General features: G+C 43.7%; 1 protein-coding gene across 5 annotated transcripts in view; it reads left to right on the plus strand.

The window, feature by feature from the left end:
* The window catches only part of ARMC3 (armadillo repeat containing 3), a 112,548-nt gene that overhangs the window by 25,793 nt on the left and 69,510 nt on the right, over positions 1–17,245 (plus strand). For 4 of the 5 annotated variants that reach the window (XM_026649489.1, XM_026649488.1, XM_026649491.1 and 1 more), the window contains 3 exons: positions 4,531–4,648; positions 5,076–5,159; positions 9,369–9,494. In XM_026649489.1, the coding sequence (XP_026505274.1) occupies positions 4,531–4,648; positions 5,076–5,159; positions 9,369–9,494 (328 nt within the window). Of the gene's footprint in view, positions 1–4,530; positions 4,649–5,075; positions 5,160–9,368; positions 9,495–17,245 lie in introns of those variants that run through there. The other variant, XM_026649490.1, reaches the window with a different exon arrangement.

Here is a 17,245-nt window from a genome sequence, read left to right on the forward strand (position 1 = left end):
CAACTGTCCAGTGGCCATTTGTCAGGCAGGTAGAGTGAACCAACTGCATGGGCTGTTGCAGCTGTGAGGCTGTTGTAGAGGCCATGGAGTGGCTGTATTGCTGTTCTACAGCCTAGGGAAAAGATTCCTATATAGATCCCCAGCACACTGACCTGCCATTTGGGCTGCACACTGGGGTCAGAATTTGGCTCACTGTGCTCATACCTCATAGAGCTGTTGTGAGGATTAATTAATTGCACTACTTCCCATGCCTGCTGCTGATCACAGCACGAACTATGTGGGGGTTGCTGGGCCATATTGTCAAGCCAGCTGACCACACTGCTTGATGGTCATGAGCACAGATACGTGCCTTTGCCAAGCAATCCCCTCCTAGCATTCAAGGGAGTTCTAGGGGGCCAGTCCTGCAAACTCTTACTCATGTGAGTTGCCCCATTGAAGCCAATGGAATTAATGACATGGTAAGGACTAGTTCTGTGAGGAGGAGTTTGCAGGATTGGGTCCTAGGAGCATATTTTGCCTTACTTCTGCACATGTACACTGAGGAGAGAGGACAAAAAGCTTCCTGTGCCCTCATCTGCCGTCTTTTAGCACATCTTGCAGTTCAGGACAAGATCTGAGTGATCTACCTGGTCCTAAGTGATATCCTTGGCTGATGAGCTATGTATATACATTTCGGTGACCTCAGTATTCAGGATTATTTAGCAACATGGACCTCTGATGTATTAGTAGTATAAAAAGGCATGAAAGAGTAGTATAGCAACACAAATAGTAAATGGTTTAAGGTGTGTAATTATATGGTATAAATACTGTGGCGGGTTGGATCACTGAAACCCCCTTGGGGCTGCCAACTGAGGTGCCAAGACTACTTCTGCACCTGCTTTCCCTGCCAACCTGGGACTCCAGCACCCTGTCTTGTTGAGCCAGACACGTCAGGCTTCTCCAACACAGACCCAGGGTCTGAACCATGTGCCCCAAAACTCCAGACTTAACTGAAAGCAACTTAAGAAGTGTTCCTGTCTTTAACACTCAGATACCCAACTCCCAATGGGGTCCAAACCCCAAATAAATCCGTTTTACCCTGTATACAGGGTAAACTCATAAATTGTTCGCCCTCTATAACACTGATAGAGAGATATGCACAGCTGTTTGCCCCCCCAGGTATTAATACATACTCTGGGTTAATTAGTAAGTAAAAAGTGATTTTATTAAATACAGAAAATAGGATTTAAGTGGTTTCAAGTAGTAACAGACAGAATAAAGTGAATTACCAAGCAAAATAAAATAGAACATGCAACTCTATGTCTAATACAAAAAGAACAGGAGTACTTGTGGCACCTTAGAGACTAACAAATTTATTTGAGCATAAGCTTTCGTGGGCTACACCCTACTTCAGCAAACTGAATACAGATAAAACCTCACCCTCAGAGGTGTTCCAGTAAACTTCCTTTTACAGACTAGCCTCCTTCTAGTCTGGGTCCAGCAATCACTCACACCCCTTGTAGTTACTGTCCTTTGTTCCAGTTTCTCTGAGGTATCCTTGGGGATGGAGCTAGCTGAAGACAAAATGGAGGGGTCTCCCAGGGGTTTAAATAGACTTTCTCTTGTGGGTGGAGACCCCCTTCTTCTCTTCTATGAAAAGTCCAGCTCCAAGATGGAGTTTCCGAGTCACATGGGCAAGTCACATGCCAAGCATGACTCAGTCTTTACAAGCAGCAGCCATTGTTTACATGCTACCCTGGACGTCAGGTAGACTTCTTATGTGGATTGGAGCCTTCCAAGATTCATTGTCCTTTAAGTGTTTCTTGATTGGGCTCTTTATTTGCACATTCCTTTCTCAAGAAGCTGACCAAATGCTTTACTAAGGCTACTTAGAAATCAAGCAAGTACACAGCCAATATTCATACCTTTGAATACAACAATGACAAATGCATATAAATAGGATGAATATATTCAGTAGATCATAACCTTTACATAGATATGTTACATGGCATACGTAGCATAAAACATATTCCAGTTATATCATATATACATTCATAAGCATATTTCCATGAAGACTTATGGGGTGCAACGTCACACACAACGTCACAAATATATTTAATAGTATACTAATACTAACACAATATATAACATGTATATTAGATATGCAATTATTTGTGTTTTAAATGCTTTACTTTACTAAATTTTAAATAAAAATACATTTGAGGATTAGAAAATCTTCCTGACTTTAGCAGTCTGCCATATATTAGTCCCTTTAACACAGATGCTCTGACACAGTCATTGAATGTGATATGATTGGGACAGAAGACTGTTTTCCCAAAGTCACAGAAAATGTCTTTTAAAGCCAAAAAAAGCTTATTTTTTGTTCGTGGTTGAATTTTAAAGTCTTCAGAAATGCTTCAGTCTAAATAAAGAACAAAAGGCCTTTTAAGAAATTGCCCTTTCTCAAGCTATGTCAGTTTCAAAGAGTCTATTAAGAGGGTCAGAGCAGCTGGATTTGATGGAAGGTTTCTTTCTGTATGAGAGAGGTCATAAATGGAAATGAACACTTGTACCTCTTCCAGCTGTCTGAATAGAGATCGTGTCAGGGTAGTGCTCCAACTAGCATAAGATCATGGAGAGCAGGTGTTTAACAAGGGATCTTGGGAGAAGATAGCACAGGAAGGATCATTCTATTTTTAAAAAACTACCGCAATGTAGCAGTGTAGCAGAATGCGCACCAGGGCAAAATCCTATTCCCCATGCAACATGTGAGTACAAGGGCTCCTTACAAGGGTGTGCTCTTCAGAGAATTCTCCCCACATGCTGCTCAGTGGCTGCTATTGCAGCATCAGAGTTGCAGAAACCTCTCTGAAAATTTTCACCTCTTCTGCATGTTGAAATCACATAGTTACTGCTGACTTCAGGACTTTCTGGATATACAAGGAAGTGTGAAGATTTTCCCAGAGTTATCACATATGATGTAGGCCTGGTCTCATTTAAGTCAATGACTTCAGTGGCGTGTCAGTTGACTTCAGTGGAGCCAGGATTTCACCCATTTTATCAGATGGGTATTTGCAAAACACACTGTGACTGTTATTGCAACCGCATGTAATATCTTTGGGGATCATATTGTACTAAGGTTATGTATCACTGTGGGCCAGAGATTGTATACAATTCCAGAGGGGAGAGTTATCACAGCTCTTGTAGGAGTCAAAAACAGCGGGGAGTGATTAAGGTGAATCACTCAGGTTGTAAACGTCTCCAGGGAGGTACCCCCTCCCCAAAGAGGCTTGCATGGACTGGTTCAAACACAGTTTTCCAGAGACCAACAGACAAAGGGCTTTTGATATAAAAAGACCAGGTTTGAACTTACTCAGGACCTTCTTTTTGATCCAGCAAATGGATAGGGTTGGAAAGACTGTGGCCTAGAAGAGCCCAATAAATCTGATGGGTGACTCCTGATATGTTTAGTGTGTTTAAATCTGATTATTGTTTTTATTATATTTTCGATGTAATCCTTTTACCTTAAGAATAAGTGTGCTTGCTTAGAAAGAGCTTTGTGGCAACTAGTAACTGCTGGCAATATACTGTTCATAGTCCTTGGAGAGAAAGCAAAGCACAGGTGCTGCTGGCCTTTAGGCAGAATGGCTTACTGCCCAGAGATCTGAGACCTGGCTGGGTGAGATATAGGTGCAGGAGGTGTGGGGATATAGGTGTAGCTACCCTGAAACTGTGATACTCACTCACTCACTCTGCTCAGCTCTGAAGGAGGTTAGTGGTTTTTGATTTGACAACAATCTAGGATCTCTGCTTTTGAAACTATTGCTGGTAAGTAATTTAATAAAACTTTGCATATGTCATCTGTATAAGTTGTTTCACCGAATTTATAATTTTATATTAAATTAGCAATTTTAAAGGTGAGTTTTGCCCTCTTATCTTTCAGCAGAAACTCAAGCTGTTATTAGGAAAGATGAAAAAAAATAATGTCCTTGAATCCTATTGAAAACCCATTTTAACATATCTAACCCCCGGGCTGGCTCCAGGCACCAGCCCTCCAAACATGTGCTTGGGGCGGCACCTGGAGGGGGGCGGCGCTCACCCAGGGAGAGCGGGGCTGCGGCCGGGCTCGCCCCCCTCCCCCCAGCGCTCCGGCCGGTCGGGGAGAGCGGGGCCACGGCCGGGCTCGCCGCCCTTCCCCCGGCCGGCCGGGAAGAGTGGGGCAGCCCTCCCCCGGCGCTCTGGCCGGTGGGGGAGAGCTGGGCCCCGGCCGGGCTCTCCGCCCTCCTCCTGGCTCTCCGGCCGGTCGGGGAGAGCGGGGCCGTGGCCAGGCTCACTGCCCTCCCCTGCCGCGCTCCCCGCCTGGGTTGGGGGGCGGCGGGAGGCTTTTTTGCCTGGTGCGGCAAAAAAGCCAGAGCCGGCCCTGTCTAACCCGCCTATAAATCTCAGACTGAATCAAGTCTGATTTAAAAATATATATATATAGTGGGCTGATGCATTGAACAGTAAGGCTTAGTACGACTCAGAAAATTCTCTTCTCTTTTGTGTTTGTAGTTTGACCCTTTATCGATTGAAAGCAAAAAAGCAGCAACAGTGGTGCTAATGCTTAATTCACCAGAAGAGGAAGTTTTGGCTAAAGCATGTGATGCTATATATAAATTTGCATCAAAAGGTTTGTCTTTTCATGATCAGTCTCTCTCCACATTTCCTAAGTTTCCTAGACTAGTTGTCTGGCATTTTTATAGTTTCCATACTCTAACTATCCTGCTTGACAGTAAATGCGCCTATTGGAATTTTGTAAAATATTTCTCATGTATTATTTACAGTTATAAGGAAGTCCTGTGTTCTGCATGAAGTTAATTTTTTGCATCTTTTAATAATAAAACTTACCTTGAATGTAGGATAGTCTAAATCTGTTTTATCTTGAGCATGAGATTGTGGCATCTTGCATATTACAATTTGCTATACTGGTACATAATTTAAATTGGAGAAATAGTTATTTCAAGCTTTTGGTGTCTCTGGGGATTTGTTTGTTTACTTGTTTTTGTATTTTGCATTTAATCCTCTTTTCTTTTCTTTTCTTTCTTTTCTTTTTCAAGAACAGTACTTCCATAGTAGAAGATCCTCATGGGAACAACCAGCCTCAATCATTGCTACATGTTTGGGAATCAAACAAGTGTCTAGTATTTCAAATCCCCTAAATTTTCTTGTTAAATTATATATAATCAAGGCACTATGTGTGTGGCACATCAAACATAAATCGGGGCAGGGCCATGTTTTTGTTCTGGGTTTTTACAGAACCTAAAAATGGCCTAACAAAATGAGGTCCTGGTTTTTGACTGGGGCTCCTAGGTCTTATGGTAACAACAATAATAATAATTAATAAAGGAACCCACAGTTATGTGGCCCTGCCTTTCCCAAATTCTCTCCTACTCACTCCACTCCACCCAGTCTAGTCTAATTAGTGTACTGTGGTGGCATCTTTGGTTTAATTTATTTTCATCTGATATTCCATCTATTTTATGTTGCCCTAAATTGTAAGGTTTCTGTGTGCTGCAGATTTTTGTATTGACAGAAATTGATGATATTGTTAAAGTTGTTAGAGAAAACCTGAAACTTTTGACTGCTGGCTAGGGAGCATTTGGGGTTTCTGGAATCCTGGAAGGTATGCAGTCTGGGCTTGGTAAACAATATGCAGTTGAGGCTTTAGGTTCTGAGGAGGAGATGCAGCAATATTTTGGGTAGGGTAGAGATTACTGTAAATTTGAGGAGAGAGGGTTGAATTCCTTGTTCCCCACCCCAACAGCCCTTGACAGCTATCCCTTTGCTCACCGCATCACTGTATCTGCCATTATGTCCAAAAATGACAAACATATTAGTTTGTTGTTTCTGCTAAATTAATAACCTGTTAAATAGTTAATGTGAATGTTCTGCTGACCCCACAGCGGGCTAGAGTGTACTTTTGCAATCAGCCCTGAATAAGGTGTATCTACACTGCAGTTGGAGATGTCATTGCAGTTCAGGTAGGCATATGTGTGCGAGCTTTAATCTAGCCAGCACAACTAAAAATAGCAGTGAAGATGCAGCATAGGCTGTACAAGCCCACCCAGAAACCTAGGTACATGCTCACTTTTCTAGCCCACATCATGGTCCATGCCATTGCATTTGCACTATTTTTAGCCGCACTAGCTAGATTAAAGCTAGTGCACGTATGCTTACCTGAGCTGCAGTCAGACCCCCGATTGCAGCGGAGACATATTCTAGGTAGTGGGACTTGTCTTCACTGCAAAGTTAACTCGGGTAATAACTTGAGTCCAATCCAGACACAAAAAATGGTTCACTGGTGCCGTTAATTTGAGTTGGCTAGTCCAAGAGGGAGTATAGGCTAAAACCTGAGTGAGCGCAACTCATCAGCTCCTAACATGACAACTCTGCAGTGTGGACACAGGCTAGCTCCACAAGTGCTGCTAGTCCTCCAGTGCCTTCCCATAGTCCCGTCCCCTCCACCCATGTGCCCTGAAGGGACAGACAAGTTCTTCCACAATTCACTGGGAAATAATTGATGGAGCAACTCAGCTTACTGCAGTGCTAAGAACCACAGGCTGTGCTCCCCAGTAGTCTTAGCACCACACATGAGTGAGTACAGCACCAGTGCAGACACAGCAGCTTGAGTGTTACTTCACAGTGTGGCTGCTCTCACTTGAGCTAGGCTAACCTGAGATGAGTAACTTGCGTGCTGACGAGTTACTCCTTGAGTGAAGACATACCCCTGGTGTGTAGTGGGGCTGCACCAAGAACAATTCCTTCTCTGCTCCCACTTGCTTGCAGTAGAGTAAGTTATTTCACGCCTTTTAATGGAGCAGCTGTCTTCTCATTGTGTGCCTGGTCAGCTACTCTCACCAGCACATAATAAGGACAGAGCACTCTCCCCTCCCTCCCTGCCCATCTCCTCTAAGTGGGGATGGTTGGATAAGCAGTTCCTACACTGTCCCCTGTGGCCAGAAGCATAATCTGAGCAGGGCTATGGAGAGGAGAAAGGGCGGGCTTTACTCCCCTTCCTCTTCTGTGCAGCCAACTAAGGGCTGTGACAGTCTACCTCAGAGCTATTGTTTTAGTCTGTCTGCAGACGCAGGCAAATGCCAATACATCTGTTTCCATTTGATTCACATTTGACAACCATTTTTAAATGAAGATTTGAATTCTCAGTTTCAATTATGAAGCAATTAATGTGGTTATTTATTTGTATTATACCTGGGGCCTGCATATTGTACAAGAATATGACTCCCCAGGCTACGTTTGCCTTCTCTGCAGCTAACATTTCCAGGGTCATGTTCCTTGATGGTGCCCACTCCCATCTCAGATGCTTTGATACTTTTATTCTGCCATACAAAACTACCCAATGGCTCATTCCGTTTGTGGCTTCTCCAGAAATGGATTTGTTATGCTTGCCCAACGTTTCCCATTATAAGACTTGGTTTTCAGTTTTTATAACTTTGCCAGACTTTAACCACTTGGGCTGAAATTTTCCATGCTAGATGTCTGTCTCAGGCTGAATCTTATTTTTGCTGGAACTTTCCAAAAGGCATTTCCAAGAGCTATATTAAGAGAAAATATATTGTTTTGACTAATTAACAAATTGGTTGTACAGTTTTTTGGTGAAGTTGTTGCACCTCCCTGCTTTGGAATAAGGATTGAAATTTGACTGAGGGAAGTCAGGTTGCCCTAACGTCAGGAATGTGGCTTTGCTATTTCTATGAACAATCACCCAAATTGGACAAGAGATGAATGAGCCTTTGAAAAACCTCAGTTTGCACATGCCCAGTAGAGATATTATACAACTTGGCTGCTGAATTGTAAAATGATTCTCTGTATTGAGCAAGCCCATCCATGCATGGCTCTTCTGTGTGATTGGACTGTGCATGTTCCATCCCCCCAGAGTGACTGAGTATATTGCCTCTGGAGGCTGCAGGGACTGAGCAGTACTCTCCATACAATTGCTATCAGCAGATGGGGTCGCGGCAATCCCTGCTGTGCAGAGGATGTCATTTTGCTCCACACCGCATGACCTTGCACGTACGGTGCGTGCAAGGTCATGATTCATGGAGGACATCATTTTGCTCTACAAAATGTTGTCCTCTGCACAGTGTGACTTCGTATGTATGGAGTGTGTGTGGTCATACTGTGCAGAGAATGTCAGTTTGCTCTTCAAAATGGTGTCCTCCATGCTGTCTGGGGTTCCTGCAGGAAAAATTTCATTAAAATGGGGTCATGCCAGCAAAACTTTGGGAACCCCTGGGTTAATGACATGGATCTTGCTTTTTCATTGCTCTTTTGTTAGGTTGGTGTTGGTGGTATCCCTCCAGCCTAGTGGGCCTTGGATCAACACCTCATTGATATGCATAGGGCAGTGCACAACTTTCAGAGCTGCTGTTTCAGGCTCTCTGAAGACAAGCAGTTACACTTCGTTCACGTTTTCAAACTTTTCTTCACAATCATATGGGCTAGAAACTTACTTTATATTTTCATGAGGAGTCTGAGGTGATCATATGACTCCAAGAGCTGGGGTCTTAGACCCGAGCCTTTAGTGCCTATGCTTTAATCCAGCCCTGGATATGACATCACATCTATGTGAACCACACATTTTTTTATTTACATGTGGTGTATTATGTTTAATACTGCAGTGTTTAGGGCTATAATTCCATCCAAGAATTTTAATGACAGTGTTATGTTAGACTGCTTTATTTTATATCAGAGGGGTAGCCGTGTTAGTCTGAATCTGTAAAAAGCAACAGAGGGTCCTATGGCACCTTTGAGACTAACAGAAGTATTGGGAGCATAAGCTTTCGTGGGTAAGAACCTCACTTCTTCAGATGCAAGTAATGGAAATTTCCAGAGGCAGGTATAAATCAGTATGGAGATAACGAGGTTAGTTCAATCAGGGAGGGTGAGGTGCTTTGCTAGCAGTTGAGGTGTGAACACCAAGGGAGGAGAAACTGCTTCCTTCTCCTCCCTTGGTGTTCACACCTCAACTGCTAGCAAAGCACCTCACCCTCCCTGATTGAACTAACCTCGTTATCTCCATACTGATTTATACCTGCCTCTGGAAATTTCCATTACTTGCATCTGAAGAAGTGAGGTTCTTACCCACGAAAGCTTATGCTCCCAATACTTCTGTTAGTCTCAAAGGTGCCACAGGACCCTCTGTTGCTTTACTTTAGATCATTTTGGTACTATTTGAAATCTATTCTGTAATCCAATAAAGAGATTGATATTAATAATACCTTATATTAATATGTATGTATATTGCATTAGTATTAATTGCTTTTTGTTGCATTCTGGTCTAAGGTATTTTCAATAATTCATATAGGAATTTAAATCTAATTACTGTTTAGGTGATGAAAACAAAGTGACACTTCTTAGTCTTGGAGCTGTGGAGCCTTTATTTAAACTAGTCTCACATGAAGACCCACTTGTGCGCAGAAATGCCATCATGGTATTTGGAATCATGGCTTCTAATAGTAAGAGTCTTCAGTTTTTAATTTTTGTCATTAAATTGTATTTTGTAGGAATACAGTTGATGCAGATATAGGTGGCGTGAAAGGAAACTTTGATACAAATTAAAACATCCTACTAACGTTTGTTTCTTTGCTAATAAGAAAAATACTTACACTAAAAAAAAAAAAAAAGCCACAAAGGGCCAAATTTATCTCTGGTGTAACTCAATTGTCTGTGATATAGTTAGATCAGAAATGCATTTCACCCCAAACAACTTAATATTGATGTGATAATTAGGTCTACATTCCAATGGCTAGCTACTGGAATTCTAGCATGTCTAGAAAGGCTTGATAACGTCCCTTTTATAGAAAGTAGAGGAAAAAGAATTAGCTACTGCTTACCATCCCCAGCAAAAGCTATGGTTAAATAAGTTATCTAAGAAAATGAAGAAGATATAAGTAAATAGTATTTTTACAATCCCTTATAAGTTTCCACCCTGCTAGTATCACAGACGATGTCACTTTTTTGTAAGTAACCTGACCAACTTTGTTTCCTGTCATGCCCTATTTAAATCTTTTCACTGTCTGTCCTCTGCGTTCCATACCAAGTTCTAGCTTCTGCTTCTGACCTTCAAGGCACTGCACAGCTCCCCACCTGCTTACATTCTGCTCTGGTTTCTTCCTACTCTTCCTCTTGGCCCTTTTGCTCCGTTCCAAGCCTCTTTCTCACTGACTCCCATTGTAAGCTATTCCCCTTTTCATCATCATGCCTTCTTCCATACTGCAACAACAATTGCCTCAAGGCCGTGTCTGAAGGATCTGCCCCTGTAAACATCTAGGTCCTTTCCCTTTATGTAGGTTCACCTCTAACTGTTTCTCTTCCAGTACAAACATGAACACTGTGACATGTTGATAGGCTGCAACACAGCATCATAATATTATGGTATTGACTGTCTCAAAGAGTAAGTGTCTCAAGTCAGTTCCTGAATCTGTGTCTCCTGTTGGCTGTGTTTATGCTAAGCAAATGGGCAACAATAATAATGTCTTTTAAAAGTCTCTCTCAAAATGTCTTTGTCATAGTTTTTACAGAACCCATAAAAATTACATTTTTTGAGAATCAGATATGAAATTTGCTATGTGTGCTGTGTCATCAGGAAATTAGAAAATGATTACTTTGAAAAACAAATTCTTTGAAAAACAAATTCTTCAAAGATTATTTTAGGGCAATAAAAAAAATCCTTAATCCTTGCCAAACAACAAATTGTTGTTTATTCCAAAGGTTAGGTTTGGGTGTTTGCTGCCTAAATCTTTGCAATAACTAGTAAGTTGAATAACTTGTCAGAAGCAAGTATTCTTTGATCAGTGTGCCTGTGGATGCTCCACATTAAGTATGCATGTACCCCTCCACCTTTGATTGGAGATTTTTGATAGCAGTGCCTGATTGGCCCACTCATGTACCCTACACATCCACTTGCCCTGTACTGAGGCTGTATAGAACTCCTGAGGGAATTCTGCGCCAAAAAAAAAAAAAATCTGCGCATAATATTTTAAAATTCTACATATTTTATTTGTCACTAATAAATGTGGAGGCTCCAGCATGGCAGTGGGGAACACAGGCCACTGGCTGCATGGAGGTGGGAGATCACGCTGCAGCCCTCCTCGGAATATGGAATTGGCGGTGCGGCTGCACCCAATCCTGACACAGCGCAAGGGCCAGACACAACGCAAGGGCCAGGCCTGCCCCAGAAACACCCGAGTGCCCTGCCCCTCCACACCAGGTGCACCAAGATAGCATGTGAGAGGGACAGAATCTTACATGCACACCCAGCTCTGGCCCCTGATCCAGGTGTGGGGCAAGCAGGCTCAGCTCAGCAGGATCCAAGTGTGGAGGGGCTTGGTGTGGGGGATCCAGGTGTGGGGTGAGAGGGTTCTGTATGGGACACTCTGGCTGCAGGCAGCCAGTGGTGGGGGGGGGGTCTTGGTGAATGGGGGAGGGGCTCAGCGGGGGTCTGGATGCAAGGGGGGTGGGGCTTGGCAGGGTGGGGATTAGGGGTGCGGAGGGGTGAGGCTCAGCGCTGGGGCTTAGGTATGGGAGGTCCGGATGCATGGGGGTTGGGTGGACAGAGGAGCAGCTCCTCGTACAGTTACCCCGCCCCCGGTGGCTGAGGAGTGATGGGGACGGTAAGCAGGGGGGTATGCAGAGCTTCCTGCAGCTGGGGGAGGTTTCTGGAGGTAGGTCTGACCTGGCCCTGGACATTTCTTGCAGGGGAAGAGGAGCTGAGCCTGGCTCAGGGTAGGAGACACCGGCTGGAGCATCTCCAGGCCCACTTCCCTCCCCTCTCACCCCCAGCAGTGATTTATCTCTCCACTGGCTGCTCTGGGTGCCCAAAATGACATGCCCACACTGCTGGGGAGGAGTGTGTGACTGCTGTTGCGGCTTCCCTTTGCTTCCCCATCAGAAAGTCATTTTTCTGCAGGGAAGCAAGGACGCCTGCGGGGGACATGAATTCTGCGTGTCAGCGTAGTATAGGGCTGCATGGATTAACTGCCCTCAGTTCCTTCTCAACTGCCTTCGGCCAGAGATGGAGTCTAGCATGTGTCAATTTACTGTGCACCTCTTCCATCCTGTATTAGTGTTTTAGCTTCTATAATTAGTCCTTGTAGTAGCAGGTTTAGTACCTTATAGTTGTAGGAACATTTGATCTCCCTTGTTCTTTTCTTCAAAAAATGTGTTTTTTCTTTTTCCCCTATGGAGGGGCTTGAACAAATTTTCTCCTTTCAGGGATATCAGGCTCCCCAGACTTTTGAAAGGTGCCTCTCTTGTCAAGAAGCAATTCCTTTTAGTGACAAGCACTCCCAATGCATTCGTTGTTTGGAAGACTCTCACATTCTCAGCAAGTGTAAGATCTGCTCTTCTTTTAAAGGAAGATCCCAGAAGAACAGGGAAATAAAATATAGGCTGTTAATGATGGAGCAAGTGTGGAGGCCGGCTGCTGAACAAGGAGCAGAGAACCCCCCTGTACAGGGATCCTCCACTTCTGTCAGTTCCCGTCATCAAGATCATGGTCACCGAGAGCTTCCAAGGGGAAGAAGGCATCAAACCTGCAGTCTCCAACACTCTTTATGAGAGAGGTGCCTATAACTGTGACACTGAGAGCTTCCCACTCAAAGTATAAGGAAGGGAGAAGAGGAGCAGAACAGAGTTCCTCATCAAAGAAGAGCCGGTCACTGGAAACCTCAGACCCCCAGAGGAGTGCTAGTGAGGCTCTGAGTACTTCAGGTACGGTGAAGGATTCTAAGAATTCAACTAAGTTCCATTCCTCAGTATTAAAGGGCTCAGTACCAAAGATTGTTACTACCAAGAGACTGGCTTCAATGGAATCCTCAACCCCCTTGGTACAGATGTCAGTGCCTCGCACAACAGCTTCTGCAACATCATTGGGGTTCGGATTGAGTTCTGTTGTGCTGCCAGTACTGCAGGAATTCCGGTACCTGAAAGACCTCCTTGCAATCTCTGGACATCTCTCGGTAGCAAGGTTGATTGGGTCACGGCCTGCTCATGTTTCCATGAGATCTACCTCTTCTTCATCTCCCACTACCCATGAGGAGAGGATGTCACCAGAGATAAAATATAAGGAGGAGCATTCTGACTCAGATTCTGAACTTTCTGTTCAAGGCTCTCCGATTTATTCCGAGAGATGTTATTCTCTGTTACAGATGTAACAAAGGCAGGACACCAGACCCCTGCCTTCCAACATTTGGGATGGCCAGTGTTGGATACCTCCCCCCATGCCTTATGGTCTTCCTTATTTGCCTTTCTGGGATCCCCTTGCAATTTTGAGGGACCTAAACTCAGTTTCACAGGGAACACAGAAGACTTTTTCCCTGGTACCATCCATCCCTCCTCCCCACTCTGAGTCCGGGAATACCTTTGAGGAGCAAGAGGGAAGGGCAGACAAGGAGGTTACCCCCTATCATCACCAGATGAGGCAGTAATGCCACCACCACCATCATTAGCTGGTGAGACAATCTCAGGACCTGATGAAGTGGGTTGCTGACACCTTGCAAATTCCCCTAGAAGAAGTCCTGAATTCCCATCACAAGCTTCTGAACATATCACACACCTCTATCTCAGCATGGGTGGTATGCCAATTAATGAAGCACTCCTTGAGCCAGCCAGGTTCATCTGGCAAATTACAGCAATGCCTCCCCCCTAACAAGAGGGCTGATAAAAAAAAATTATGTCTCGGCCAGAGATTCTGAGTTTTTATTTTCTTATCCAGCACCAAATTCTTTAGTCATGAATCCAGTCAATGAAAGGGGAAGGCAACATACCCCAAAACCTACCCCTTATGATAAGGACCAGAAATGTTCAGTTCAGGATAGCTAACCACCAGGCGCTGATGTCAAAATATGTCTACCTGAACTACAGAAGCTTAATACTTCTATTGACCATTTACCACAGGAACATCAAGAACAGTTCAGAGCCATAATAAAGGAGGATCAGCTTAGCAAAAACTTCACTGAAGTCCTCACTCAATGTGGCAGATACTGCAGCCAGGTCTATTTCCACCTCCGTAGCAATGGTGTGAGCTTCCTGGCTTCAGTTGTCTGAGTTTCCACGGGAGGTTCAATCGAGCATGGAAGATTTATCTTTCGATGGCCATAAGCTTTTTGCAGACTTCACGAATGACTCTTACCCTAAAGGATTCTAGAGCAGCTTGCAAATGAGAGGACATTTAGCAGGTCTCAGTTAGCACAAATATCTTGCCCTGCTCAATTTTTTGCCTTCTGTAGGCCACCGATACCACTGGTAAGAAGTTGAGGTTTTCAAAGAAAAAGCCTAGAACTACCTTTACTGCTTCATGCCAACCTTCAACATTGTCCAAACACCAGTTTAGATGGTTTGGTTGAGAGTCCAAACCACCCAATGACCAGGTTTTTCTCAGCTGCATGACACAACCCCCTTCCTCAATTTGGACACCTCTTCTGTCCTTTTCAGGAAGCATGAGGGACTATAACATCAGACAAATGGGTATTGGAGGCCATTACTTTGGGTTATACTATCCAAATTACCTCCATCCTGCCCTTCCAACCCCCGTCCCTCTTCAGGGACCTCTCTCACTATCAATTGATGAAACAGAAGATCTCATTGCTTCTAGGAGCCATAGAACCAGTCCCACCTCAATACAGAGGAAAAGGATTCTATTCAAGATATTTTCTGATACCCAAGAATAATGGGGGTTGGAGGCCGTTATTAGATGTCAGACAATTGAACAAGCATGTTGACATCTGAAATTCAGGATGGCATCCCTAACAGCTATAATTCCCTCCCTGGAATTAGGGAACTGGTTTGCGATCCTTGATCTCAAAGATGCCTATTTTCAAATAGGGTTTCACCCCTCTCACAAAAGATTTCTTCATTTCACATTCAATCACAATCATTACCAGTACGATGTCCTACCCTTCAGCTTGTCATCTGCCCCAGGAGCTTTCTTAAAAATCATGGCGGTCATACCATTTTGTTTAGGAATAACTGTTTTTCCCTACCTTGACAACTGGCTCCTCAAGGGTCAATCATATCAGGAGGTTTGGTCAGCAGCTCAAACAACAGCTTCACTATTCCAAAGTCTAGGTCTGCATATAAATCTTGAGAAATCAGTATTGACCCCCTACACAACAATTGTTTTTGGAATGTTTCCAGATTCAGTAACAGGCAGAGCTTATCTCCCTCTTGATAGGTTCTTTGCTTTGAAGGACCTTATCCAAAAAGTGCAACTCAGCCCTCAAGTTCCAGCAAGGACATGTCTGCAACTACTGGGACGCATGGCAACTTGAGTTTTTGTGACACAAAACACCAGGTTGCATCTTTCATGTCTCCGGGGTGGCTCAGGATAGTTTATGTACCTAACAAACACAGCTTGAACAAGAAGGTGTCTGTATCCAGCCAGGTCCTACAGTCATTCACCGGGTGGATGAATCCTTCCAAGGTCTGTGCAGGAATCCTGTTCAACCAGAATCCCCCAACAGTCATAATAACATTGGACACTTCCCTCTTGGAATGGGGAACACATTTGGGTCCTCACACAGACCAAGGCAAATGGTCACAACAGGAACAGTGCTTGCACATCAATCTGTTGAAGTTAAGAGTGATCAGAAATGCTTGCCTCCACTTTCTTCCCCTATTCAAAAACAAGTCCATCAAGATCATGACAGACAACATAGCATGCATGTATTATATGAATCACCAAGATAGAGTACCTGTTAGACTTTAAGGTGCCACCAGACTCCTTGTTGTTTTTTCAGGATAGAGTACGTTTCCCCCTCACTCTGCACCAAAGCAGTAAAGCTTTGGAACTGGTGCACAGCCAATCAGATAGTCATCTTGGCTTCTTACTTCCGGGTATACAAAACAGCATGGTGGACAACCTCAGCAGACATTTCTCCTTAAATTACAAATGGGAGTTGGAATTTCGAGTCCTCAACAAAATATTCCTAGCTTGGGGATTTCCAGAAGTCAACCTTTTTGCCATAGTAGCCAAAACAAAGTGCAGGAAATTCTGTTCCAATGGGGTACCAATCTCTAGGAGAGGCTTTCCTCATTACATGGACAAAACATCTTTTTATGCATATCCTCCAACTCCATTGCTCTTAAAGGTCCTTATTAAGATCAGACAGGACCAAGCCAAAGTCATTTTGATTGCACTAACTTGGCCAAGATAAGTTTGGTTTCTTTACCTCATCAAACTAACCACTTGCTCTCTGTGATGGCTCCCGATCAAACTGCAACTGTTGTCTCAAGATGTGGGTCAGATGCTTCACCCCAAGATGAATGTTCTGAAACTGCAAGATTGGTTCCTCAATGGTTCTTGGGACTAGAAGCCACCTGTTCATCAAAGGACAAAATGTACTTTTAAATAGCAGAAAGGAATCTACAAGACATCATACGAGAAATGGAGAAGATATAATCTTTGTGTAACCAGCACCATCTTTCTCCTGTCCAGACGTCTCTTTCCTGAGTCTTGGATTACCTGTTGGAATTGAAAAATTCAAGCCATTCTGTGAGTTCTATCAAGGTTTAGCGGTGACAGCAGCTTTCCATGTGCCAGTAGAAGGTTTCTCAGTATTTGCTCCTCTGACCACAGTGAGATTCCTAAAAGGATTTATCAACCTTTTTCCACAGATTAGAGTCCCTACACCACTTTGGAATCTAAACCTGGTTCTTAATCGTCTCACGAAACAGTCCTTTGAGCCACTAGCTACATGCTCGCTGATACATCTGCCTATGAAGATGGCCTTTTTCATGACTGTTACTTCTGCTCAAAGGATTGGGGTGATGAGGGGCTCTAATGGCAGATCCTACTTATACATTGTTCTCTAAGAAGAAGGTATCTTTATGATCCCAGCTACAGTTTTTACCTAAAGTGTCTTCTGAATTTCATATCAACCAAACTATTCACCTTCCAGGTTTTTTTTCTAAGACTCATCAGTCTGCACATTAGTCTGCCTTTCATATATTAGATGTTAAGAGGGCATTAGCCTTTTACTTGGACAGAACTATGCCATTCAGCAAGACCCCTAAACTGTATTTCTATTGCAGATAGGTGCTCCCCAAGACCTACCACTCAGAGGCTTTCTAAATGGATCTATGGATGCATTATTGCCTGTTTTGGTTTCGCTGAGATTACACTTCCCCCAAGAGTGACTGCTGACTCTACTAGATCAGTCTACATCTCTAGCCCTACTCAAAGATGTTATGGTTGCTGAAATCTGCA

Source organism: Terrapene carolina, unplaced genomic scaffold (assembly GCF_002925995.2).
Source record: "Terrapene carolina triunguis isolate 2854851 unplaced genomic scaffold, T_m_triunguis-2.0 Scaffold84, whole genome shotgun sequence".
Lineage (NCBI taxonomy): Eukaryota > Metazoa > Chordata > Testudines > Emydidae > Terrapene > Terrapene triunguis.